The sequence below is a fragment of the Aulostomus chinensis genome, chromosome 14 (assembly GCF_037954235.1).
Source record: "Aulostomus chinensis isolate RoL2024-O1b breed Wild chromosome 14, RoL_Achi_v1.0, whole genome shotgun sequence".
NCBI classification, from domain to species: domain Eukaryota; kingdom Metazoa; phylum Chordata; class Actinopteri; order Syngnathiformes; family Aulostomidae; genus Aulostomus; species Aulostomus chinensis.
This window is the reverse complement of record NC_141333.1, coordinates 12,037,593-12,064,602: the sequence shown is the minus strand read 5'-3', so window position 1 is coordinate 12,064,602 and position 27,010 is coordinate 12,037,593. Positions and strand designations below refer to the sequence as shown.

The 27,010-nt window shown below is 40.3% G+C and overlaps 2 protein-coding genes across 4 annotated transcripts in view; one reads left to right on the top strand and one right to left on the bottom strand.

Moving 5' to 3' along the window:
• LOC147249750 (uncharacterized) overlaps positions 1 to 14,293 on the bottom strand; it is a 189,610-nt gene extending 175,317 nt beyond the window's left edge. For all 3 annotated transcript variants that reach the window (XR_015119377.1, XR_015119378.1, XM_086225452.1), the window contains exons 1-2: positions 13,186 to 14,293; positions 12,205 to 12,280 (exon numbers count right to left, since the gene is read on the bottom strand). The gene's annotated coding sequence lies outside the window, so the exon portion shown is untranslated. The remainder of the gene's footprint in view (positions 1 to 12,204; positions 12,281 to 13,185) is intronic.
• Positions 13,129 to 27,010, top strand: part of negr1 (neuronal growth regulator 1) — a 147,842-nt gene continuing 133,960 nt past the window's right edge. The window contains exon 1 of the mRNA XM_086225451.1: positions 13,129 to 13,711. Coding sequence (XP_086081577.1) covers positions 13,542 to 13,711 — 170 coding nt within the window. The 5' untranslated portion in view covers positions 13,129 to 13,541. The remainder of the gene's footprint in view (positions 13,712 to 27,010) is intronic.

Here is a 27,010-nt window from a genome sequence, read left to right as displayed (position 1 = left end):
AGTCTTGAAACTGCTTCTGTACTTTTTTTTTTTTTGTAACACGGCATTCATGATACCCTCAGGTTTTTCATCACTAGCAAAAGCTTTGGCATATCACATCTCATTATTTCTTGCTGAATCTTCCAATCTAGCCAATTCAAGGTAAAATAAGACACACCCGTTAGTCTCCTGAGGTTGAATTTGAGAGGCATATAGGGGGAAGGGGGGGAAAAAAAGCATTAGGTGCTGTTTCCTGAGCTACTTATTCACATCATTTGTTCTTTCCTTATCCCCCTCAACATTCATTCATCTCTTAATGAGGTGGAGCCTGATAGTACTTTGTCATTCTGGGTACAGGGTGATAGCTTGTTTTTATTCAATTATAGACATTTCTTCAGCACAGACAGCAGCTGTTTATTCACATCTGTCCGGTGAAGCCATTTATTACAATCCATTGAAATATTATAGTGGGGAGTAGTTATAAAATGAGTTTTGAGAGGAGAATAATCTCATCTATCGGCGAAATTGAATGAAAGCAGGACAAACCTGCGCTGTTATATGTGCGGTCAAAACCTCTCTTTGAAACGACACAGTGCCTCTGCTTATTTTGACATGATTAAAAAATGTTCCGTAGCACCCGAGCACAGCCAGTAATCAAACAGGCTTGTCTTTGAAGAACCCTAACGGACCTCTTGGTTTTTCATATTGATAAAATACACAATACCTCTAATGATATACACAAAGCCACTAATGAAAAACCAGTCTGATGTCCTTTTTGGTATGCATAAGGCACTGTGCGTAGTTAGAGAGGAGGCTCTGGAGGTGTGGTAGGTAATCTATTTCTCTGTGCCAGAAGGTCAGACAGATTAAACCCTGCTATGAAGATCCCAGTTTTCCATGACAGCTGCAGGGGAGCTGCACAGCTCGAAAACTGAACTCTCAATGAGATGTAAAATTAACTTCCTGTCTTTCTAGTGTGAAGGTCGTGCTTTTGTACCCAAAAAAAAAGAAGAAGAAGAAGAAGAGTCAATCTCTCTCTCTCGCTCTCTATAACCAATGAATTTGTCGAGGTTCATATTCAAAGGGGTGAAACTGAAGCCAAAAGGATGAGTGAATATGTGAAATCAGTGGGCAGACACTTCTGCACATTTGCATGTCATAATCATCGAGGATTAGGAGTTACTGCTGAGTTTCTGGTCATCGTGTGGATCTATCGTACAATGACTTTGCTTTTAAAGTAGCATATATGCTGCACTAAGAGTCTCTGAGCTCAGTTATGCAACACCTATCTCTGGCTGTCTGATGTTAAATGAGAAAAATCACCCTTTGGTGATATTATTTTCTCTACGTCATTTCACTCGCTGCACATGCTATATTTAAATTTAGCCCCTCTTATCACCGGATCTAAATTCCATTAACGCCACTTCTACTTTTGGACATATGGTGCTTTTAATTGTAATGACATTATCTAGGTACCGTAGTAATTATGATTTAAGGTTTCAATACAATGACTTCAATCTCAGCTGGTCAGCAGTCCTCCCTTATATTACATAGCCTCCTTAAGATGAACCTTGATAATAACTGATTATCTTAAAAGTCCTTTTGAATACCTTGAAAGGTCACCTCTATCAAGGCGTTCAGATTAACACCCAACAAATTAAATTTGCCTGTGACATTTTCGGCTAGTTTATGCAAGATAATATTTACAACAAAATAACATGGTGGCCTGTTGTTTGTAATGTTTTAAATAATAGCAAGATAACAAACCTTCAGGACAATTGTACTGATGACCTTTACAAGTTAATGTACATACAGTACAGGGGAACATTTTGCAAGGAAGAAAAAAAAAAGCCTATTAACTGTATATTTTTCTTTTTGAGGGCAATCTTTTGACGAGTGCAATCCTACAAAATCCAAAAATATGAAGTGCTATAAGCCCATTTATTATTTTGAGCTTACTTTGAAAGACTGAATTCTTCTTCTTACAATAACACACTCTCATTCTCAGCGAGAATTTAGTGGTTTATTAAAAAATGTGATATCCTCCATTAACCGGCTCATATTCTTCTCCAATGCACCAAGAACTTGTAACAAAGTCAGCTAATTAAAGTAGCGCTATAGCCAGGTAGCGATGAAAAGAGGAAAACTGTTAACATTAAAAAAAAAAGAAAAAAGGAATACTTTTTTACTGCTGTCAGGTTCGCTGTAATATGAAGACGCCCTAAAGGCTCAACATACTTATTGGTGAAGAATGATGTGCAGCTTCCGGCATGAATGACCATATGTGTGTGGTTGTATGAAGCAATGCTCACAGACAACCGCAGATCAGGCACCCTGCTTATTCACAGGATGACGGTATGAGACGCATTAAGAGGATAAGATTTTGAATTATTCGGAAATTATGTTCACTGTTCAAATGCCCTGGTAAGTTCTTGATGTTTGAGATCAAATAGGAATATGTGCGCTTTTGCATGGCCGTCGCAAAATTGGCTCTACGCGACCACTTAATTATCGACTATTAGCTTTGAGGGACATAATTGTAGAGAATCTAGTGCATCAAAACCCAGATTTTCTCTTCCTTTATGGGCATTTTCCAACCCAGTCTCATGTCAAAACGTGTCCGTTTCGCTGTACGGAGACGTGAGATTGGAGTTGACAGACGATATCTACGGCTGGATAGTTTCACGTGTTACATACATTCTCCTTTTTTTTCCTCTTCATGGAAACAAAGCCTGCTCACATGTGATTAATCAATACCACTGTGACTACACACTCATACTTGTCATATGCAGACTCTGTCTGTATAGATTAAGATTTCTGCAACGGAGGGTAAACCTATATAGAGGGAAGGGTAGATCTGACTAAAACAGCTCGGACAGAAACTTCATCTACAGCAGTTTAGTACACTTGAGCTGTAAATTCTAAACCGACTCTCGCACTGCACTGATGAAGCTATCATGATGAAGCTATCATTTTTAACCATAAACTACTTGGGACAATGTTTACTGATGAAAAACTGGAAATCCACTTAGAAATCAGAACTTTTAGGCATCATTTCGATTCAACATGACCTCTTTTTGCAACCATAAAATGCACCCCGACTGGTCATTTGAATGCATGAAGCTGAATGAAAATTGACCACTCCAGCTTCTGAACATTCTGTCCCAGAAAAAAAAAAGAAAAAAAAAGCAGCAGCTTGCATATTTTCGGGGCACAAATAATTTTTGGTATTTGTAATGTGACCCCCCCCCCCACACACACACAAATGATCAGTTCTTCATTAATCTATTCCTCCTCTCAGGGAATCGTAGGAACAGGGGTAAATAGTTTTAGTGCAATTATGATATTAAACATACAGACGGGAAAACAGTACCAAAATTACCCTCCCTCAGGGAAAGTAATGACCCCTTCCACAACAGTGATTATTCATAAGAGCACAGAAGCTTGCTATCACATTACAAGCAGACCTTTTTCCTTTGTTTCAGACACAAGAAGAAAAAAGAGGCTTCGTGATGCATCTTCTCCTTCTACCTTAGAAAGGATAAATACTGAAGGAGTCAAAAACCCATGAAACACTTGTGGTGTAGATCAATCATTCTATAATAGTTTCAAGCTTGTGGCCTTCATCGGGTTCTACTCTTCAAGTGCTGCTGGAGTTTTGACCTCTTCAAAACAAAGGCAGCAGACTAGGGAAGGCTGTGTACCCCTGGCTGGTCCGGCACTGTGATACCAGTCAATAATATTCCCAAAGTTATTATAGCTTTTATATGATTGTTGCCAACCCATGTATTGTCTGAAAAGTGCTCTCTTAAGTTTGTTGACATCCACCGAGAGACACAAGGGAGCAGCAATCAATGAGACACAGCAAACTGAAGTACTATCTTAGCCAGAAGCTCCATCTCTATGACTACTTCTCCATGCAATTATTTCGGCTTCAAACAGCATTATAAGATGATTTTTCACCAGGAAAAACTAATCAAATGTGGCAAATTGTGTTTTTTGATTCTTTGAAGCCTGTTAAAAGCTGTTTGTCTTTAAGTAACATATGACTGGCGCAACCTTTGATTAACATGTGGGGATTTTTGACAACACCAGAACCTCTTGATCCAAATCCTATTCTCATAATGAACAGCATTAAAACTAACAAATACTGCTACTTGTACCCACAGTAGGAAGGTTTTGTTGAAAACAGCGGTTCAAGCTGTTTAATCGGAGTAAAGAAAGGACATATTTACCAGATAGAACAAAAAAAAACCTGTTTTGGTAGATTCAGGGGTGGGGGACGTCGCAATGTGAGTTTACACAATCAAAGAAAACAAACTGGCTCTGCTGCATTGCCTGTGGCTGATGTTTGAGAGGAACATAAAAAAGAAAACCTAGGGAGCACGAAGGCAGTATTATACTTTCCACAAAAAAAATGTTTCAGATGGTTATTCAAACATACTTTTGTGCATTCCAGTGCAGAGAGAAGGAATAAAAATGACTAAAGGTGAAATAATCCATACATGCAATGACTTCATTAATATGTAGAGGCAAAAGCTATTTTTGACTGGAGGGAAGCACCCCACCCCCCATTCCTCCTCCTTCCCATCACCATGCATTCTTCTTCTATGATCCTGGTGACTCATCCAAGAGGTTCCATCTCTTGGCTCTACTCCACCAGCGTCTAGACTGTGAAGGAGGGGCTGGGATTCCACCTTCCTCTTTATGTTTTGGAGCTGGCGCTAATAATATCACATCATAGGGTTAATCAGCAAACTCTGCGCTATTACTCAGTTTCAACTGATGAATCCTTATTATCTCTGCCAGGAGCTAATGTGATCACAGGTGTGTGTCTGTGTGGTTGTTTTGCTAGGATACGTAAAGAATGGATGGATGAATTTTGATGAAATTTGACAGAGAGATGGGTAATGTAACGGGAGGGACACACTTATTGTGTGCAGTTACTGAAGCCCGAGGGCATTGCTGGGATAAAGCTCTTAGTGGTATTTTTCTGGACATGTTCCATGTGAAAAAGTTTAATGAACATCTTGGCTTCCAGAAATCAGAACTACATTTGCATCTGGAAATTGATCTTTTTTGAGGTTGGGCTGAATCCGATTTTGAAGCCACTGGTGACTTGGGAGGGTCCTGGCGTGTCGGTCAATGCGTCTTACAGCAACAGTTCAATTTGAGCATCGGGAAGAAAATCTTAAAACTGCACCAGGTTTCCTCAGGTCCCGGGGCCTCTGTGGTCACCAGCTATGTTATAGTAGCTGCAACATCATCCATCCATCGTCATCTTCCGCTTATTCCTACACATTAAGGGTCGCGGGGGGCTGGAGCCTATCCCAGCGTCAACGGGCGAGAGGCGGGGTACACCCTGGACAGGTCGCCAGTCCATCGCAGGGCCAACATAGAGAGAGACGAACAACCATTCACACTCCCATTCATACCTACGGTCAATTTAGAGTATTCAATCAGCCTAGTCCCCAATTGCATGGTTTTGGACTGTGGGAGGAAGCCGGAGTACCCGGAGAGAACCCACGCAGACACGGGGAGAACATGCAAACTCCACACAGAAAGATCCCGCGCCCGAGCCGGGACTCGAACCCGGAACCTTCTTGCTGTGAGGCCACAGTGCTAACCACTGCACCACCGTGCAGCCCTGCAACATCATATTTTTTTTTGTATTAGCCACAGGTAAAAGTGTTATTCCTTAGGAAGGATTTTGGTCATAAAACCAAAGATAAATACCATTCGTACCGAAGCCATCTTTGTCTTTCAGTTGATTTTCAATCCTTGTTTACAAAGAAGCAGCGCTGAAGGAAGCTTTCAACCCTTGCTGGGACAAAACAGCAGACGGACTTTTAGCTGGTCGTACGAGGTACCGGAGCATTTAACAGCTGGAGAGATAGATTTTTTTTTTTCTCAGGAGGCAGAGGACATCAAAATAGAGCTACAAAAGGATATAGAATAGCCTACATACAGCTAAAACCTGCTGGATGTGTGAATAGACAACCGGTGATCAATAACTCTTCCTGTATAACAGGTGCATCAATGATAAATTCATAAATAAACAAATGGATAAAATACCTGTTTGGCTGCAAGTCATGTGATGTTTGATTTTCTTGAATTTTTGTTACACACAAATACATGTGATCTATTTTCAGATATATATATATTCACAGATCAATTCTTTATTCTGGATACAGCAAGTAAGTCATTGTTTAGTCACTTATCTTTTTTGTTTTGGGTTATAAAATAAAGAGAAGATTTATTTGTGTTTTAGATTTAATTTTCACTTCCTCTTCATTTCTACATCAGTTTTCTAAGGGCCTTTTTTCCACTCAGTCTTTATCACCGTCTGCTCATATTCGGTTTTGTTAATAATGCTAACAACCACACAACACACCTGTGAAATGCTCATCTGTCTGTGTGTCGCTCATGCTGAAGCACACTCTGTTAAGGAAAACTAATGAGTCCTGCCTCGAGTTTGTTTCTGCAACATAATTAACGTAATAATTCTAATTATAACACAAATTCATTTGAATTCATTCATTTATAATCAGTTCAGTTTAGTGATATTCTATCGGCCAAATTTCTTATTGCCGTTGATGAATTATCTATTGCCTAAACATGTTGGTTTCCATTCAGCATATTTATCCATTTACTTAAAATCTAAAGACTGGCAACAATACAGAGATATATCATAAACCTATCCTTGCTTCTAGAACAGTGTTTCCCAACCAGGGGTACGCGTACCTTTAGGGGTACGTGAGCACATTGCAGGGGGTACGTGGAAAAATTAAGAATTTATTTCCACGATAATAAAAAATACTCTTAGTCATTTCATAAGTCCGTCAATAAAATGGTACGTGTGCGCTATGACTTGTTTCCCTGGGGAGACAATAACCTGTGGCACAGCCATACCAAAATCAAACAGCAGGAACCTGTTTACCTGCAGGTAAACATGGATAAATGGCTGAAATGTCCAGTTGCTGTGGATCCAGGAGGGGGAAAAGAGCCCGCCGACAAACGCAAGAAAGATTCCAAACCTAAACCAAGGCAGTATAGTGAAAACTATATTTTATATGGATTCACTTCGACGTCTGCGGACCCGCCGCAGCCTCAGTGCTACTTTTGCGGTGAAGTCCTGGCAAATAACTCCATGAATAATAACAATATACTGATAATATATTAGTATTAATAATACAAATGTTTACTATAATATTGTTTCTTATATTTATAATTTGTATTGCCTTGAAGGCAACATAATTTTATGTTTAATTTGAGTTAAATAAGAAGATAATGCCTGAATATTAAATGTTCAATTTAAGAAGATGAAATAAAATGACTTGCGTTGAATATTCAGTTGTGTTATGTTCTACTTTTGGAGAATCATGAACACGTATGAGTGAAGGGGTACTCATGGTATGACAAAAAGGCTCAAGGGGTAATCAAGACAAAAAAGGTTGGGAACCACTGTTCTAGAAGACCAATGAAATCTTAAGCACAAACGATTATATTGAATTTTCGGGGATTAAATGCTAATTCAATTCTAATACTAATGATCAGTACATTAGTACTTTACTGTTATGGGAGTTATTTCTATGACTTCATCAACTGTTGTCTCCCAGAGCCTCATTATTATGTAGCCTGAGGCGTACTCAGTACACCGCAAACAGCATCCTGCCAACTGGGCACTCAACTGGTCCAGACAGCTGCTCCACATTTAACCCACTACCACGAACAAGAAACTCATGTCCAATAAAGATGTCAGCAAAATCTCAGAGCTGTCTCTTCTCAATTTGGTGATAAGGTGAATTTTTTTTCAATCCCTCCCTCATTTGATTTCAATTGTTGAGCAGTGTTGTATATGTCCTGGAGAAGTTCTTACTAAACACCACTCTTGGGGCTTAAATATCTATTTCTTGCTATATTTAATGACTCCGGCAAGCTTTTTGAACTATCCACCACCATGTATAAAATGCGGTAGGTTCGCTCAGAAGGTACACATCAGTTATGACTCATGAGTGCCGTAGGTTTTGTCCCACATGGGCAGAGCAGGAAAAGCAAAGAGAGAGAAAAGCTCAAAATAAATCACTGCTGGAGGGCTACATATATCAAACTCTATAGTTCATTCAGAATGTGTTTTGTGCACTACATCTGTGTTATAAATGTGTATTTGGACCTGGACAGCAAATACAGGTTGAGAAATGTAGCACATTACTCTTTACTCAGACAAGTGGCAGTTGTTGAACTATACCATAATGGAATTTCTTATGTGAGGAACTCAGGGCAAAAGCAAGGGCGTTGAGGTTTTCTTTTTTTCTCCGTGCATTTCCTAGAAAGTCAGGTCAGCCTTTTTTTTCGTCAGAGTTGAATGTTATCACTGAGACGGTGACATTACTGAATTTGCAGAGTGGCCATTCAATCTACTTTACTTGATTTTTATGTCCGGCTTTTCAAGGCGTTATCAACAGATATAATCCTTTAAAATACATATATAACTCACAAGTTAGAGACCTTCAAAGCTTTGTTTGGTAGGTGAATCGTTATAGCTATACTTTGGTAATTTTGAAACAAGAAAAAAAGATCCAGGCGTTCCTGGTGCATGTCACTGACGTCACAAAAACAATCAACTCCACAGAAAACGGCAAAAAAAACCACTGGAAAGCAGCACAAAGGGTGATGAAAGTGTTTGTTCCAGTTGGTTTTTCAAAGTCATGAATGCCAGTGGGTTGAAATTGATGCTAAGCTGACAAAAAGTCACCAAAGTTACCAGCGGAGGCCTCAACATGACTTTGCCTCCATGTGAAATTGTGGTTAACTGCTCATAATAGTTGGGTCCAGGTTTGGAAATGAGACAGAAATTGCGGCATTTGCCAGGGCCAAGCAAAATCAAAAAATACCAGTGTCTACTGGAGAGTCATGTAACCAGGGAGAAAATCCCAATTAAACCAGATATCAGTGGATTTCTGGCAACTGGGAAAGTGGCTCTAGTACAAGTGAATGCTGACTCCCTCAAAAAGTCATTTTTCACAAGAAAGGAGGGAATTCTCTGAATACACTTCCTTTTTTTCAAAGTTTGACTTTGATAAACAAGACATGCAGAGATCAAAACCATAACCTGTCACTGTGGAAGCACATGTCTACTATCACCTCTTAAGAGTCGGTGGGTTCTCAGATAATGTTGCTAATGAGGAGAAATTCTGAATAATGGACTTATCGTTTATTTAGAGTGTACACCATGTTAATATATTGGAATAAACTGATAGCGTAATTTTAACTGGAAATATGGGCTCTCATTACGGATCTGACAGGAACAGGAAAGAGGAGACTGGCTGGTTTTTGAAAAGCAGCACCATTTCTGTTTGGAACTGTGTAAAGAATAAAAAGTTCTCTCTTCATGTTTTTATTTATTTCGTGAGATATATTTTTGGAGAGTGGAAAAAAAGTCTGCCTATTCTTCCAGCACACCTCCCTGACAGTGTGATGTATTGTCTGCCTTCCATTTCCTCAAGTGTCAGAAGTGGGATGCCTTGCTGTGAGGCTAGCAGTGGCATGCTCAGGGTGGCAGTATATGAGGGACCCTCAGGTTAGGTTGACCTCTATGCGAGGTACCACAAGCATTAAAAAAATGCCGGAAAAGACCGATAGTGTGGCTTGGCCTTCATTTCAACAGGGGAAAGACCAAGTTTCTCAATGCAATGAGTGCTGATCAAGTCTGACTGGTAGACGGACTCTTGGGATGCCAAAGGCCAGTCCAGCCTTCCTGGAGACGAGGACGACTACTGTGGTGGTTGCAAGAAAGTGCAGACCTTCAACACCTTTCAAATCCTCCAGATACATTGACCCATCATTATAAGAAGCAATCACTTGCAGTGAAAACAAACCAAGCAGATGCGAGCGGTGATGACGTGATGTCACAAAGAGATGTTGGAGATGGATAGGAACCACTCCAGGCACCTGAAACCAAAACCACCACCAGGCAAGCCCTGACCTGCATCCACCAAACAAAAAGGCAGAGGGGACATCTAGGAACATAGGGTGCTGGACCTTGAGACAAATACCGCAAACGTGAACCGACATGGAGCCAGATGGACAGAAGAGCCCATGACAAAAACATGACCAATGATCCAGGTGGGGTGTGGGGCATCCTTGGCGAGTACACGACACAGTATACCTCCCAGGGGTGAGGTGAGGGGGACAGAATACAATGACTGTAGCGGAGTACTCTGAAGACCTTACCCACGCACCTGACTTTGAGCTCAGATTACAGGTTTGGTAGCACACAGAGAGCAGTTACCCCCAGTGTACACAGGAAATCATCATTAAGCTTCATTCAGTGCTTGCCATTGTCTACGCTATTTTCCAGTGAAATGACTGTGGCCCCACTGGAGTCTTTATTGTCAGAGGCATCTGAGCAAGAAGAGAGTCAGTGGAGTGCAACCTCATGACCAGCGGTAGTCGCTGATAAGACGTAGCGGATGGGCTGTGAAAATACCCTCCGCTTCACTCCTGTGAATATATGCTTATATTCATGTTTGGTTGAAGTCTGGGTGAATATGTGTTGTCCAGTTAAAAATATTGAACCAATGTCACAAAAAATGGTTGAAAACAACACTTTGCTGCTGTAAAATACTATTTAACTGTTAAAGGAAGAGATAGATGCAGTTTTACCTTATGCTTTGTTACCATTAATTGATTGTAAAGCTTGACGAAGAGACAAGTTTTTGTTTTTTTTCTATATTTGTTGCTGAAACATGAGCCCTCTAAAAGCATGATCAATCATCCTTACATTTTTCCTCATGGATCTTTCTTAAGACCTGTAAATCCAGGCTGCAGGGATCCATTTAAAAGAGCTGCTCAGCATTCACATCTCAGTGTTTGTTGTGATCGATTGGCACGTTTCACTGCTGGATGTCATCCATTATCATAATAGCCGACTAAATCACTATTACAGAAAAATGACCATTCACTTAACAGCTTCAGGAAACAACAGCTTTCAGTATGCTACATTACTCACGTTAGATTAGTCCCATAAACTCTTGTTGTGTAAAGCCAAATATTCCTGAACCAAATACTGTGAGAACATACTATAAGACAGCCAAAGAGTAATAAAAAGGTTCCTTTATTAGGCTTTGCGCTATAAAAGCTCATCATTTACACAGATCAGTCAAAATACGGCAGCATATGCTTTAGTGCTTTTTGCCACATGGTTAGCACACAATTAAGAAAATAACTGCAGTTTTATTGCTGCAGATAGTCGCCATAAACCACTAAAACGGGCACTTGAACAAAAAGAAATTCAGGTTATGTTTCAATGTTAAAGACTTTGATGACATTGTGAAGTGGAGTCTGGGAAACAAATGGCGCCGAGTACAATGCCCTTTTTTTTTAAGCATTCATGTCATAAAAGGAGCAATTTGCGTGCATTGATTTCGCCGTGGCTATGAAAAGATGGTCACGTATGAAAACTCTGCAGAAAAGAGGTATCCGTTACTCAAAACAGCTCCGACGTTGTGATAGTCCGGCGCCTGATCTCTTTCATCTTGCTCATAATTCCTGAGGTTATTATGAGTTGAATATTAAGGGCTGCCACCGCCCCCCCCCCCTTGCACAGTGCACCGGCACTAAATGGAGTCATTGTAATTATAGCTTTCATGCATGAGAAGGTACATTTTCAGAGCTAATTTGAAGGGCTCAGAGAAATTAGGGGAGAAGAAGAAGAAAAAAAATTCAACATTATGACTGACAAGTGACGGATGGAAAATATCTCTCCGTCTCAACCCCAAAACACTTCCTTCCTTCCAAAAAAAAAGGGAGTATAAGAAGCCTATTTGTACTGATGGTATTATCACAGCTATTAACAGTAGAGGGAGCTTCATTTAATGCAAATTAGAAATGCGTTTGTGACATCATGAACTTTTCCCTCCTCCTCCTCTTTTAATGCAGCTTGGCAGAACGTACTAGTTGTTGACTCATTTCCAATGCTGTGAAATGTCCCTTGTAACCTCTGGAAACCAGTTTGTTGGCTCGCTGTCACAATCAGGCCTGCAAACAATCATGTGTCCCAACATCTAAACAATGCATCTCCTTCGATAAATAACCCACCCCACCACCCCCCCCCCAAAAAAAAAAACCAGAGACCTCTCTTCCAGAGTGAATGTGTCAAAGATCAATGCTATTTTCCCTGATTTCAAACCAAATACAAGAGTATAAGGAAACACAGTCACTCACCCCATTTAATTTCAATGGAGCAGATCCAGACAGTACATCTTGATAACATCAGAGACTGCAATCTTGGCTCTGTGGTCTGTGAGAGAAGATTTAAAGATAAGATATCATGAAACTGTATTGATCCCTTTGGGGAAAATGAATAAAAAAAGTAAGAGAATTCAGCAGGAAAAGTGGAGAGAGAGAGAGCGAGAGAGAGAGAGAAAGTGGGATACAAACTAAAAATTGCAACATAAAATGTATGAGGGGGAAAAAATAGTGATTAGGCAATGATGAATTAACTTTTGATGTTTTGATTTTACAAGATTACTGTATTCCAGCAGTTGATGGAATAACATTTTCAAATCTAAAGGCTTATGTTCTCTGAAATACATGCAGTCTACTTAAGTCTGTCACAATTTTTTGGTATCTTCAGGGAACTTTGGCTCATGTTATTTTCATAACAAATGGTGTGTCATCTGTAATAATTCAATGGCACCATGCCAACGTGTCACCTCAGAGAAATGTATGTCATTTCCATGGTTACGGCTGTACAGACTGCGAGGAATTATGTAGACTAAGTCGAAAAGCTTAGAGCAGCATAATGCAGGGGGCTACTGCTCTAAAACAAACTTTGTTAAGTCCCCAGTGTGTGCGTGTGTGTGTGTGTGTCTCAGTGTTTCACATTGCTGCCTACCTTAATGAAATATCACTTTAATATTCCCAAGATCTCCACAGAGGGATTTTTAATGGGCATCTTGTTGAGTTTTTAAATTACACGTAAAATTAAACATGCACCCATATACAGGTTAATATTGATATAAAATGTCCCCCTGTTATATTTTCCAGAATATGAAATATGTTTCCTATGGAATACACTTAAGCCACCATCACTAAACTCCATTTCCTCCAAATGCACAGATTGTTCATTTCCTTGTTGGGAATAAATAGGGGTGGTTCTCCAGTCGATATCTTTAATAGCTCCTGGGTTGTATCAATACCTACCGGTTTTACTGCTCCTTCACGAGCCACTGGGAACGGGTTGCCCGGGAAACGGCCGCATGGCAACAGGATCAGAGCCTGGGGGTTGTCTGCTTCTAGGTCTGCTCCCATTTTACATCACAGTTCCTCACTAGATGGTGTGCGAGCCACTGGAGAGTATACTACTTCCCCGCACAGTCGGCTCAACATCCAGCGAAACAAACCTGGGAAACTATACAGCGTTGCCATTTCTGCACGGAGCTACGAGGACGTCAAAGTGTGGAACTAAAGCGTCAGTCGAAGGGTTTCTCGTTTATCTAAACGCTTCTTTTTTTTGCAGACGGAAGACTTGGGAAAAGCGTCAATAAGATACAACAGTGATGGACATAATGATTGCGGTGTCGGATGCTTGTGTTTCTGGTCAGTGGCTTACTGCGATCATTCTCAGCCTGTGCTGCTTTCTGCCGTCCTGTTTGCCCGCCGGACAAACTGTGGACTATTCTTCGGTTGAAAGCGTGGTCAGCAGGCAAGGCGACACGGCTCTACTGAGGTAAAAACACGCCAGCACAACTTCACTTTCTCCCGCTCACTCTCCGTCAGAGTTCCCCGGTGCTACAGACTTACTTTTTAAGCACCTGCGTATGGGTTTTTATATGTCTGGTTAACACTTTTAAAGGTTTTTTGTTGTTGTTGTTTTATAATCACCTACCGCCTGCGTTAAACACACAATGGGTCGTTTTCCCTCCATCCCGTCCTTGTTTTCATCTGTCAGGGGGGCGGCGGGCGCTGCTACACAGGACGGACGCAGCTCCTGCGACAAGCGCAAGCTAGCATCTGGTTAACAATGGTAAAGTTTGTACTTTACCTTCTTCGGTGAATGGTGTCACAGTTTACAATCCCTCACAGACGGAAAAGATGAAACCAGCCCTCTAACAAAGCGTCGTCTATATTTAATTTGCTGACATTATTGTGTTGATTCCCTCGGCGTCAAACGCAACGGGTCCACAGTAGAAGGAGTCTACGACGCCAAACTATGCCGTTGAGACTGTTTCTGGGAATGCACAGAATGTCGCAGTTTTAAAACGAAGCTGAAAGATGGTTGCATGGTCGCTATTAATGAGAATGGAGTTTTGACTAGCTACCCCCCCCCGGTGCCTCTCTCCACGTCGATACCAGCTGCACAGGTAATGCCCATTAAATGCCAAGGGCGTGGTTTGACTTGTAAAGCAACGTCCTCATTTCAGCACAGGGCCAAAGTTGATAAACTCAATCAATAGAATGTATGATGGGCATCAATGAAAGTAGATAATGAGCAAAAGTTATGATTAACTCTTTCTACATCTATTTTATCACATCATTCCCCAAACTTAAAGGGCCCATGTTATGTCCCCTTTGCAGTTTAATATAATCATTTTGGTACAATATTAACCAACATTAGCATATATTTATATTCAAAAAGCTCCTAGTGGATGCACCAGAGGCTTTATGTCCAGCTGCTGTTGTCATTTCAGTAATTGTATGAACAGGCACATCTGAGACCCAGATATGAATTCACAAGCATTGAAAAAGTGAGTTTTTTTATAATATGGCACCCTTAAAACTGTCAGTTTTACACAAAACACAGAGGAAAGATGCAGTCTTAGGAGAATGGTGATAATATCTTGTTCTAACACTATCAAATATCCGCTTTGATGGCTCAGAGGAAAGGCTGTTGGGAAGGCCTGCCCCATTTCAATATATCAGTGGATGTTGACTCTAGAAGATGCTGGGTGTCGACCTAAATACAAAGCATCCTAACTGTCTTAAGTTCCACTCACTCCTGCTTAGTCCCGTTGTTGTTGCGTACTTGATTTTTGAAGAGCAGAGTTTTCTGTGTTATAAGGAAATTATCCGTGGCTTTGTTGAAGGGTAGCTCTGGACATATTTTTAATATGTTGCCTCCATGCAAGAGCATTATCCCATCAAGCAGAGTTACTGATTGCCTCTCAGATGGGGTCCACTGATGGTACTATTTTGTAGCACAGTTGTTCCCCCCTCCCCCCTTCCCTGTTAGCCTGCACTCACATTGATCCAGGTCTTAACTGGCCAGATCTTATGTCATCACTGATTTGTACTGTATCAGTAAAGTGAGACGTTTTGCACCTTTGTAGCATAGGCATCAACAAGAGCTAGCATTAGCTACTAATGTTGTTCTGTTTTTGATGGAGTTTCTGGTCCTCAGTAGATTTTTTTAGCTGTTGCGTTCCTGATTTGGCTTGCCGGGGTGCTAGATTGAGTCATGTCAACCCTCCGTTGATGTGCAACCTGCCATCCTGTTGCCCGCCTCTTCCAACTGTGCCATGGCTAAAAAAAAGAACTGTACCTGTGCACGGTCAGGACCAATCACACTGGAAACAAAATGAACTTTTTGGGAAGAACGTGCTTGGGTAGAAGTTGGCTCACCCAGTGTTAGGAGGCCCTCATTCCCAGATGTCAGTCAGAGTTGTCTGTGAATCATGGCAGAAGCTTTGCCTGCTCTTGATGGTTTATTGGACCAGAGATTAGCTCTGTGCTATGAATCAGCTCAATAAACAAGTTGCCTTCCACCCTCTGAATGAGGTAAAATGCTCCACATGAGGGTCATCACCTCAGTAAATGCCAACCAGAAATCTTGGAAATAGATAGGGAAAACATTTCAAGACACTTTCATGGGCTCTTTCCAGTTAATTAACAGGTTATTCAGCACTGGCTGTAACCTTCATTGGGGTTTTTTTTACTCGTGTGAATGAAGCTGATGTGAAGTTGCCACTTTACAGTGCTGGCAGCTGTTGACCTAATATAGATTGTAAACCTTTTAACTGCTCCATTTGCCACTCTGGCCATAGAATCTAATTGCAAATCATTGTTTCCACCGATGTGATGGTAAACGTCGACTTTGTCTTATCACGGCTACTCCCTTGTACTGCAAGGAACCATTGCTTTTTTTCCCTCCCCCTTTTTCTTTCTTTTTTCTTTTACTCTTGAGAGCCAGGCATCAAAGAATGAACCATTTCATTCTTGAGCTCAGTGCTGAAGATATTCTTTGTTTGTCAAGTTTTTCTTTCGTCAAGACCTCCAACCATTAGAGGGCAATTTTGTGGTGCCTGAAAGCTGATTGCTGGCTTAAGAAAAACGTGAGTGTTCTCAAATACTGACAAACCCAGAAGCATGCAATTAGTCACTGCCACTGGATTATGGAGTCGATCCCATGAGGTGCATCCACTGTCACATGCTCTTCTCTCTCACCTATTCATTTCTAAGCGCTACATTGCTGCTGCTGCTGCTGCTGCTGCCCTGAATCGTGTTGGTCTGTATCAGTTAAATGACTTGAGCTTTTTGAAGAAGACGAATGATCCACATTTGTATCGTCACCCTTTTAATCATTTTTAATTTCTTAAAAGCTCAGTCTCTCAGGCACTTGTATTTGAAACACATTTTGCTCATGATTCCTCAGCAAGAGTTCATCCAAGTTATGCCTAATGTACTACAGTAGAAATCCATAATTCTCCAAAGGTGGAGTACATTGATTCGATGAGCTAACCATCAATTTCTTCCCCATTCTTTTACAGGTTTCATGTCATTTGGATTCAGTTGAATAAACCTTGACTCTTCCCAGTAAATGACTCATCTGGCTGTGAATTTGAGGGGTACAGCCAGATGAAAAGACAGTTCCCTACGCTGTCAGGAAACACACGGTATCAGTGGCAGCCTCTTCCACATGGATAAGCAGCTGTAATAGCTAGTGTCTGTAAATTTAGTCAGCGCAGACTGAAATCTTAAGCATAAGATGCCAACATGTAATTTGCAGTTTTGTTGTTCAAACAAGGCTGTCTTTTTATCTCCTTGCTCTTTTCTGTGTATTTGTATTTTCTTAATAGAATATACAGCCTTTAAAAGGCTAGGCAGAAGGTACCAATTGATCATGTTTTAAAGCTAGAAACAAGGCAAACAAATAGAAGTGCTGCTATGAATAAGACAGCATTTTTTGGTGTAGTTTTGACAGTTGGGCCTTTGCCATAACATAAAGGCTGCACCACTGGCTGTTTTCTCCATAATGGTGTAAAATTGACCTGTCACTTGTTTGATAGTCTGTTGTTCGTATAAATCTAAAATCATTGTCTCTTGTCAATGGACCAGTTGATGGAAATCTTCTCTGGCTGTACATGATTGGATGGGGGCTGCGTTTTTTAGCCTTACCCAGGAAATGGACTGCACCATGTATCATTTTCCTCAACCCTGAAAGGTCTTGGCATTTACTATAAGCACTTGTGCAAGAGACAACATCTTTTTTAAATGGTTTGATGTCCCCACCCCAGCACAGATGCTGGCAACATAGAAACCAGGAATATTAAGTGACTTTTCACCCTCCACAGGACACAATTTAAAAAAAGGAATTGTTGACTTAACACAGACTGCAACCGTAGCTGAGAAACAACCCTCTTTCTGCATTTCAGCACTTTTTTAATTAGGCTCCAACAGCCAGTTCATTTATAAAGTATAACTAAGGCTACCTCGTCTTTAACAGCTTGGTGGGAGATGCAGCAGATTTCAGGAGCTGTGAACACTTCAGTTATCTGCCAAATTTCTTTAGCTCCGTACGCTCATCAGGAGAAAACCTGGTTTACCACTTGTGACACATCTGGGGGCACACCTGAGTCTGTCACTGTTGATTAAATACCAGAATCCTCAAATCCTCGGATCTGTTTTCTGCACCACATGTTAAACACGATCAGTGTTGCTGTCAGGACAGTGCTGCTCTGTTAAACAGTCCTTGTTCTCATTAGGGCCCCCGCATCTCAAGTATCCATTGTTGGACCAGTCATCCGACCTGAATTTTTGGCTGGTGAATAGACAGTATCATGATGCAAAATAGGGGGGGATTGGGGGGGGGGGGTTGTTGAGAAGGGGTTTCCATATTTCCATATGAAGCTATCCATGCATAGATATTACTAACTGTCAGGAACAATTTGACCTATCTTTTGAAACAATAGGAACAGGTGCATTGCTAAAGCTAAGGTCTGGATCTTATTGAAGCTGGTTATACTAAATAACACTGATCAGGCTGGCATCCATCTGAAATAGATGTGCTTCCACACCTGGAAATCAGCCAGGAAAGTGAGATGCAGAGCAAATTCAGAATCCAGGGAAGAGGATTTTAAACAGGTCATATTATGCTTGGTGGCTTTTCCCTTTCTTTTTAATGATTTATAGCATGTAAAACAGCTGCACAGTTCCAAATCCCAAAGTCCATGCCAAAAGAAGTTACTGACTTAGAGAACGCTGCTCCTGTACTACCTGAAACACCTCATTTGTAGTCCAATCTTTTCTCCAGTCACTATATCACACAGCAACAAGCTCACTGTCTGCCATTGCTGCAGTAAAGCGTGCTAATTTAACTTTTGTGGGCTGCAAGAAACAACATAAATGTCTTTGTCTACTTCGCCACCATCTGTGGATGTCATGAGCCAGTGGATTAACCTAATTTTTCTGAAAAACTATTGAATTGTGTTTGCATTTTAATCTGCCGGACAGCTTTGTCAACAAGGGCTCAAGCTCAAGGATAGCAACTGTCTGACTTGAAACTTGGAAGCTGTACAGTTGACCACATTTAAAGTTTGTCTGTGTTGTGCTTGTTGCTAACACTCCCAACAGGCTGGGGGATGTTACTGTAGTGGCCAGATGGACAGTGAGGCTGAGGCTTACATAGATCAGATTCTTGCTGAAATGTATGTAATGGGGAAGCGTCTGGCGGAGAAGCAGTCGTGCGTGAGCTGACCAGTCAGAGTTTTAATCTCTTGTCTGTTGAGATGGAGACAGCTCTTGAAGAAATTAAATGTTCCTCTGGTTTGTGTGTATGACAGAATGTCATGTTAGTGTCAGGATGTTTGGAAGAGATGTCATATCTACTTTAATGGAGCAAAATAATAAACTTCTCTGATACATTAGTCTCACACAGAGCTGGGGAAGTCGTGAAACCCACAGGACACAGATACAGGAAATGACTCAAATTGCTGCCATTTTGCTAGTTCGGTGCAACCAAGAACAGGACTTTGGCTTTTGTCGTCTTGAGCCTGAATCATACTGGAGAAAAGCATGACTCCCTGTTCGGGGCATGGTTTTTAACCAGCCACACTCATGTTTGTTCCGACCACGTCTGAGAACAAACGGAGTGGTTTCTAATGAGATCCTGTTATTTTTGAATCCCTGAAAGACTGCATGGTTGCCCAATGACAAGAAGAATGGACCTGCCATGAAAAAAATAGATATGTCTGTGGTCATCAAGGCTGATCCGGTTGATGACAAAGACTATTCAAGAGTGTCGCTGTGCTGTTGTTACGCCACACTGACGGACCCAGTGCATTTCAGGCTTTACTGTACTGTTTTAGAGTGGGAAAGGAGAATTGATTTTCCATATGTAATTTTAGTCAGAGATAACTGAGCTAATTTGGAAGTAGCAGTGTCCAGTTTCAAGGCTGATAAATGATGTGTTATTGGATGAGTGCATAGACTCACATACTAACTGGTGTCACATTTTAGGCCATGCATGAGGAATTTCCAGTACTCGCACTGGGATCATAAGAAGGACAACGCAAAGTACCAATATTTATTGATATATTTTTTTATTCACTTCTGGCATTCTGTCGAGTCAAAAAGATGTAGCGACATCTTACACATGAAGTCAGGTGCATCAGTCAATCCTCACAACCTTACATTTTGTTTTTTTGTTTCCATTGATACACAGTTTAGGTGAATCAATTGTCTTCATAGATTTCTTTATGATTTATCTATTAATTAATTCTTTGTTAGCCTGTGAGATATTGCAAACCACACTCACCTTCACTCAGAGAGAGAAGACCTAAAATAGCGTTGGACGGTAAAGGCAACCCACTTCTTTCTGGCTTCCTGCATAAAACACTCATGGACGCTGCCAGTTTCAGCTCCATGCTTTGATTTATGGCCTCATATTATTATCATGCAGGGCTAGCATAAACTTAAAAACCAAATTCGCACATGGTAAACCATTTCCAAATGGACTGCATCTAGGGTGATCAATTTTCTGTCAAGTCAATCCATTGCACTTTCTTAAAATTAAGCATTTCTATTTCTAATTTATTTCAATTAGCAATGAAGTGATTGAGTGCCTCGGTGAATTAAAGCCTAAATAGAATTGCTTTCTCAAAGTAAATCCTTTGAGGAAAATAGATACTGTGCTAGGTTTTAAAGCATCTCACTAATATTCTTATAATCACTACAACTGTAGAGAATAGGGGAAAATGATTTGTGGAAAATGAAGCTTTCTCAGCTGTAAGCATCCCCATAATTTAAGTCATTCTGCAGGGGTGTGTTTTGTGTTGTGAGAGAGCTGTAAGCCTCAAACTGGAAAGGCAAAATAATGTTATTTTCGGTTTTTCGGACAATTTCAAACTAAACTTACTTGAGTCTGAATATTGATTATGTTGGATTTTACATAAATAAAACTTTGAAGTAAGTAAATTTCGACAGTCGTATCTGCAAATCATACCATGTTATTCTAGTTGTTCTTGACAGGTATATTAATTAAGAGTGTGCATTTAACCAAGTGTGGAATTTTTGCAGACTACTTATGCAGATACTGTCGAAAAACATGTGACATTTAATAAGCTTTATGAGAAACAATGCCACTTCGCTGTATGCTCCTATGGCTATATACAGTGGTTTTTGTGTTGAAGATTAAGTCTTTCTCTGTGACAGCTATTCTTGCCTTTTTTTATCAGCTCTTTGTTGAATAGCCTTTTCTGCTCCAAATCATATTTCAGTACCTCCAGTCTTTCATCACGTTGCGCTGAAGTGATTCATTAGAGCCTCTTCAATTAAAATCTTTAATCAATCAGTTAGCATCCCTGTGTTTCATGATAATTAGTCGTGCTACTCTGACAACATTGCATAATCTTAGTTGTGGCTCTTAAATCGATCCAAGTTATATAAAGGAATTTTGGGGTGCCTCCCACATCAGCAGGTTATGGACAGAACTCGCTGATGTGCGTGTGTGAAGCCTGGGTGACGGTGAATCTCTGAAACAAAGACTGCAGTCTTAGGGGTGGTACCTTTTGCTTGGTATGCTGTGTGTGGAGAACACCTCAACCTTTGGTAAGCTTCAGGGAAACATTACATTTCCTGCATGGAGAACTCTGCAGGTGTCACGTATCCTTAAATGCCGCCCAAAGTCAGAAAGTGAACGTATCATGCATTTGACCGAGCAACATGATCTCCATATCTCAAAGTTAACCTGGTTTCGAGCATTGAAACAGAGTAGAGCCGTTGCATGTGTGCCCATCCTGGGAGAAGAATCCTTATGACTCTTGTTTAGGTTTCTGTCTTTTTTCACCTGTTAAAAGGGACTTTTAGTCCCTCAGCCTTCTTGGGTGTCTAAGGACCGAAGATGATGCATGTACAGATTACAGATCCCCTCAAGGCAAATTCAGATCAGTGGTTTTGACCTTCATAAAAACAATTTGATTGTTTGTTTGATTATCCTGAATGAAAGTATTCATGTGTGAGCATGTCATCCGGCTCTAGCCAATAGGGTTTAAAATGACCTAAATGCTCTCTGAAGGAAAAAAAAAGGAGAGATTTAGTTTCCTGTTATCATGATTTCTGAGTAAAGCTGGCTGGCATGCTGTCGTTTAACGCCGACCCTGGCGTGTGACCTCGCACCACCTTTAAATTTATGCTCATGTAGTTTAAATCGTGTTTTAGTTGGTCATTAAAATGCTGCGCGTTTCTTTGACTATCTTGCATGCGGTCATTCCTCCGAATCGGAAAACATCAGCCCCTCTTATGAGTTAAACACAGCGTTTCTGTTCAATTACCCCCACAGTTTTTTTTTCCATCTGTCAATCAAGGAAAAAGAAATCTAAATTAAGAAGTAAATATCGACTGCAATCTATTTAAATACTTCAGTTGCTTCACTCATATGTCCTTGATGGTCGGTTTCTCCAAATTGATTAGAAACTCCAGTAGCTAAAGTATTTATTTGGTTCTATGTTGGCATGGCTAAAGAATTTTAATTGGAGTCACTCTGAGCAGGTTTTATTTATTTTTTCTCTTTCTGTCATCTGCATAATGAGTGTGTGGAGTTTGTTGGGGCCGAGTAATTGGAGAGTCTGCATCGGTAATTATTAGTAAATGGGAGAAAGAGGCAGTGGCGCACATCAATATCGTAGAGAATAGTGCCACTTTTTTTGTTTCCAATGGGGTCAGGAGTTAACGTAACTGAAGTGTCATGCTGCACAGAGTTTAATAAAAGCCTCATTTACCAGACTGATTAATTCATATTCTCCAGACTTTAGGTGCAGTTAATATAGGCCTAATATTCTATTCAGTTTTGTGGTAATTCTGAAACATATATGCTGAAAATATTTTCATTTAATTTTGCGGGTGAACACTGGCAGACACAGTAAATGCTCCAATCTAAGTCTTGGTATGCTGCTTAAAGATTCATGACTGTGCATTACTCTCTGCTATTTTGTACAAATGACACAAATGGTTTGTTACTGCAGAGTAATCCAATTAAAAGGAACAAAATCTGGTGTCGCTCAAGTGGGATTTGAAATAGTCCCCTAAGCACTTGACTTATTACGGGACACAGAACACCGTCATCAGTCACAAAGGTTAGTGCAGTGTTATTGAAAAGCCACCCCCCCGACCTCCATTGTTCACTGGCATGTTTAGCAGGGATGTGTACTGGACCTGTTTAACCAGTGACACTGAAATCTTTCATTTACATTTTTACACTGGAGAGAACACATTGAAAAAAAGACATCAGGTTTTATTGAAAACTTAACATTGACATTAACGCTCTGTGCTGGTGTACAGTTAACCACAGTTAACCCACGACTGCCAGTAGAATCAGGATCTGGATTTCAGATTGAAGCTATCCATAATCAAGTTCTGCCTTTCACTTCCTGGATCAGGTTCTTGTCTCTGCATCTAAAGGAAGCGAAAGCATTGCACACGCAGACCTGATAGTTCCCTGGCATTGACCTCATATATGCATTATATTAACAGCCCCCCAGTTCTGTTGGTCTTCTATTCATTATTTTTCCAATATCAGTTGTGGTCAGTCTATCACTCAGTTTTGAGCCACATCAGTTATTCTATTATTGATGATCTCATATCCAGAAGAGGCTACAGGATTCATCACATTCAAACACAACTTCATTCACAGACACATTAGAAACACAAATGCAGCCGTAGGTGTTGCTTTCCCTTTATGGCGTCAGACTTTTGATTTTTGGCCGTTTTTAATCAGTTGTTGCAGGTATTGAAAAAACAAAGAACTAACAACAATATGTAGTTTTGACAAGCTGGGAAAAGTCAATTTCCCAGACCACATAATCGTGGTTTAAAAATCTTAATTATAAGATTAGATTCCAGGTTTTCTGTAGGTTAAAGTAGGGACGCTTGCGCTCCATAACCAACAATTCATTTCACAGGTGTGTAATGTTAAAAAAAAACATTGATAACCTGTGCTTTATGCTGTAGTTAGGGAAAGAAAGGCTATGAAGTTGTAAGCAATACTGGATGTGGATGAATATTATTCCCTTGTTCTGTAACTGACAGGACTGCTGTTCAAAGTCACACAACAAAAACAAAGAATGCTTCAGATAATTCTCTGAAGTAAAGCACTTCAACCCACTTTAGCTCTAATAGGGCATTTGTCACAAAATGACCAACCCATCAAATTAAAGCTTCAGCTGCAAAGTCAGAGAAAATGGCATTACTCAATACAAAAATAAATACTTTCATGTCTTGTTCTAAGAATTTTAATCTAAATCCACTTGGCACTTTTACTCGAATGAGAAATGAAACGAGTTAGGAGGCAGCAATACGACTTTCTTTCTGCTGTCAGTTAGCAAAAGACAGTTGAGAGTGTGTGTGTCGCGATGACATCATACAGGGTGGGCAAGGACACCTCGACAAAGCAGCCGCTGCTTGGGATGGGGGCTCCAAATCTGTCATTAACTTTGCCAGGGAAAAGGGCTGGACATCAGGCGTGAAAATTCCATGAGTTTGTCACGAATTGTTGAGCTTTCTGAACAGGCACTCGCTTTTTGCTGTGTGTTGCGAGCTGGCTGGGCAACACTAGCAGCTTTTGTAGCACTGGCTGCTTCGGATTCCTTCCAAATGTAGTAGTTGATTTAGAAGACTGGATGAGTTAACGCTCAAACTTTTTCCCATCCTCACATTTATTGCAAAAATTGCAATTGTCTTCTGAAAAATGCCCAAACTGGCAACTACATGTTTTGCATTCTCTCCCTTCACCACATGGGCAAGCAGGGGAAGCAGTTTTACGCCAAATTCAACTATAAACAATTTTGGCCTCATATTTTGGGGTCTTTTTATTGGCTAAAATTCCTTTATCAGAAAAATGATCTCATATTTCACAAATACATGCAGGTAATGTATTGACTTGATATATATTGTCCATCCTTCAATAAAAGTTTGACTGGTGGATTTTTTTTTTCTTTATAACATCCTTTTTTAATACTGAAAGCCTTCTTCATAACTTCTTTTTCTCCAGACGATATGAAAGATTAACTGAAATGAAAAGAAATTGTGCCCTGGTAATGATAAACCTTAAAAAAGTCAATACTGGCCATTATTGCCAGCGTTCATATGGTAAATCTCAGCCATTCTTGATTTTCCATTGTCTGTCCAATCGGCATAAACTAGCTTATTCCAAAATTGTACCTGTATGAATGCTGCGTGCTGTCAATGCAGAACCTACGTAAGATCTGTACAGATAATAGATGCTAAATAAACATTGGCGGACACAAAAGAACGCTGTCAGTCTTACATGGATCCTTTTACATATAAACATACACTTTCTGTATTTCGTAAAGTCAGGATCTTTTTCCTCTTCCTCACTATACCCAGTTGGAAAGATGAAAGGGGGATTATAGCTTCCAACTAATTAGAATGCAGCCCTAGAAACTACAAATGAAATGTTTGATAGTTGGTAAATGTAGCTATACTGTACCATTCGTCTGACATGCTAAAATCTTCATGCATATTGCACTGTTTCATCTTACTCTATTGTGTATGACACAGTCAGGTGCCACAATAGAAATTCCCTGAGGCATGCAATTGCTTTCCAGCTTCCACATTATCCTCAGCATTCTCTAAAACAGCCCCGTTGTCTTCAGTGGAAGTGTGTGGGCCAAGTCTTTCTGCTGAAAACCTCAATCCAGGCGCTGCCTTTTGATTCAAACACAATGCCCTCGCTCCCTTCCTCTCTGCACGGCGCGAGTGTAACTTTCACTTCAAAATATTCACCCTTGTTTTTGCCAGTGCAGATGCTAATGTGAAGTCTTCTCAAAGCAAGATAATCCTGTCATCTTTGTTTTCATGTCCACCTCAGGGTCACCCAAAAGGTTCAAAAGGAAAAAAAAAATAAAAAAGAGTTAGGAGTGCAGTGTTTATGAAGGTTCATTGTTGCTAATTCTATATCAGCCATCTCCAGCAGAGCTTCATGTGGGAACAGGTGCTGCTTTGAATGACTTCAGTAGCTCGTACTGGCTCACTTAAGAGACTATCTGAGCCAGATGCTTTATTGTCTGGTGTCAACACCGATGCCAGAGTACCACTACACAAGGGGTGGAAGGTGGTACCTGTAATCCTGAAAATTAAAGCTTGCTCAAAAGCTTGTTTTCCAATTTTTTTTCAATGAAATATATTGATGTGTAAAACAGCTGCCTGATAAAAAGCCAAATTCTTCCTGACAGGCCAATGTGGCGATGATTGAGTTTACAGTCTCAGTGGCTCCTATCGATTTTTCTGACTTCATACTATTAGTTTGGGTTTTTCTTTCTTTGGAACAAAATCACTCACCTTGAATGAGAAGTGATGTTTGATTTGATTGTTAAAGACCGCCACAAAGACGATTCTTTCCATTGCTGTGAATGAGGGCATGCTTTCATTTAGTGTAGTAATGCTCCGCAATTGATCACATTTTACTTTCAGTTACATTTCATCTTCCAATAATTACAAAAAGAAGATAACCGAGATAGAATAGTTAGTGTATTGTGTTTTGCAATGCTGCTCTAGTTTTGTGACAGGAAGTTTTTGGTGAAAAAAACGTGAAAAAAAAAATTTAGATGTACAGTATGAAAAAGGAGTTTGAAGAGGACGAATACAAGCAAGCATTATGTGTCAAAAGCAATGTAGAATAAACACTGATGCAAATGAAATGAGCTAGACTTTTACATAAAGGTTATACATTATCAGGAGAAATAAGTTCCAGAGCAAAAGGAAAAGAAGATTGTTGATGCAGCCTTCAGTATTATGCAAGAGGAAAGAAACGTGTACCACAACATCAACATTCGCTGGTCAGGTCCTTAGCATTGATTGCAGCAGTAATTGTGCCTTTGGACTCAGTAATCTTAGTGGTACATATATTTCCTGAGTACTGAGTACTTTGCACAGCCTTCTGTACAATTTTGAAGATTTGCCAAACCTCACTGTCTGTCTGTCTGTCTCTGTCTCTCTCTCTCACTTTGACCAGTAGACTGCTTTCTACCGCAAACTGGTTTAAGATATGCCTTCTTTTGTAGTAGAGGGCAATATAACATTGAATGTTGTGCAAAGGTAGAAATGTGGCAAATCTGTCAGTTTTGTTTCCATAATGGTGATTCTTGAGTGATCTCGTCCTGGTTTGGAAAAGAAGAGCATAAATAGAGAGCTTTCAGACGTACCCCAGTCAACCAAAGACGTGGAGGAACAACTGGTTCTGCAACTTTGTCCAGTTCAGTGAATTTGCAGGACTATCTCTTGATATGTTTAAAGAAGA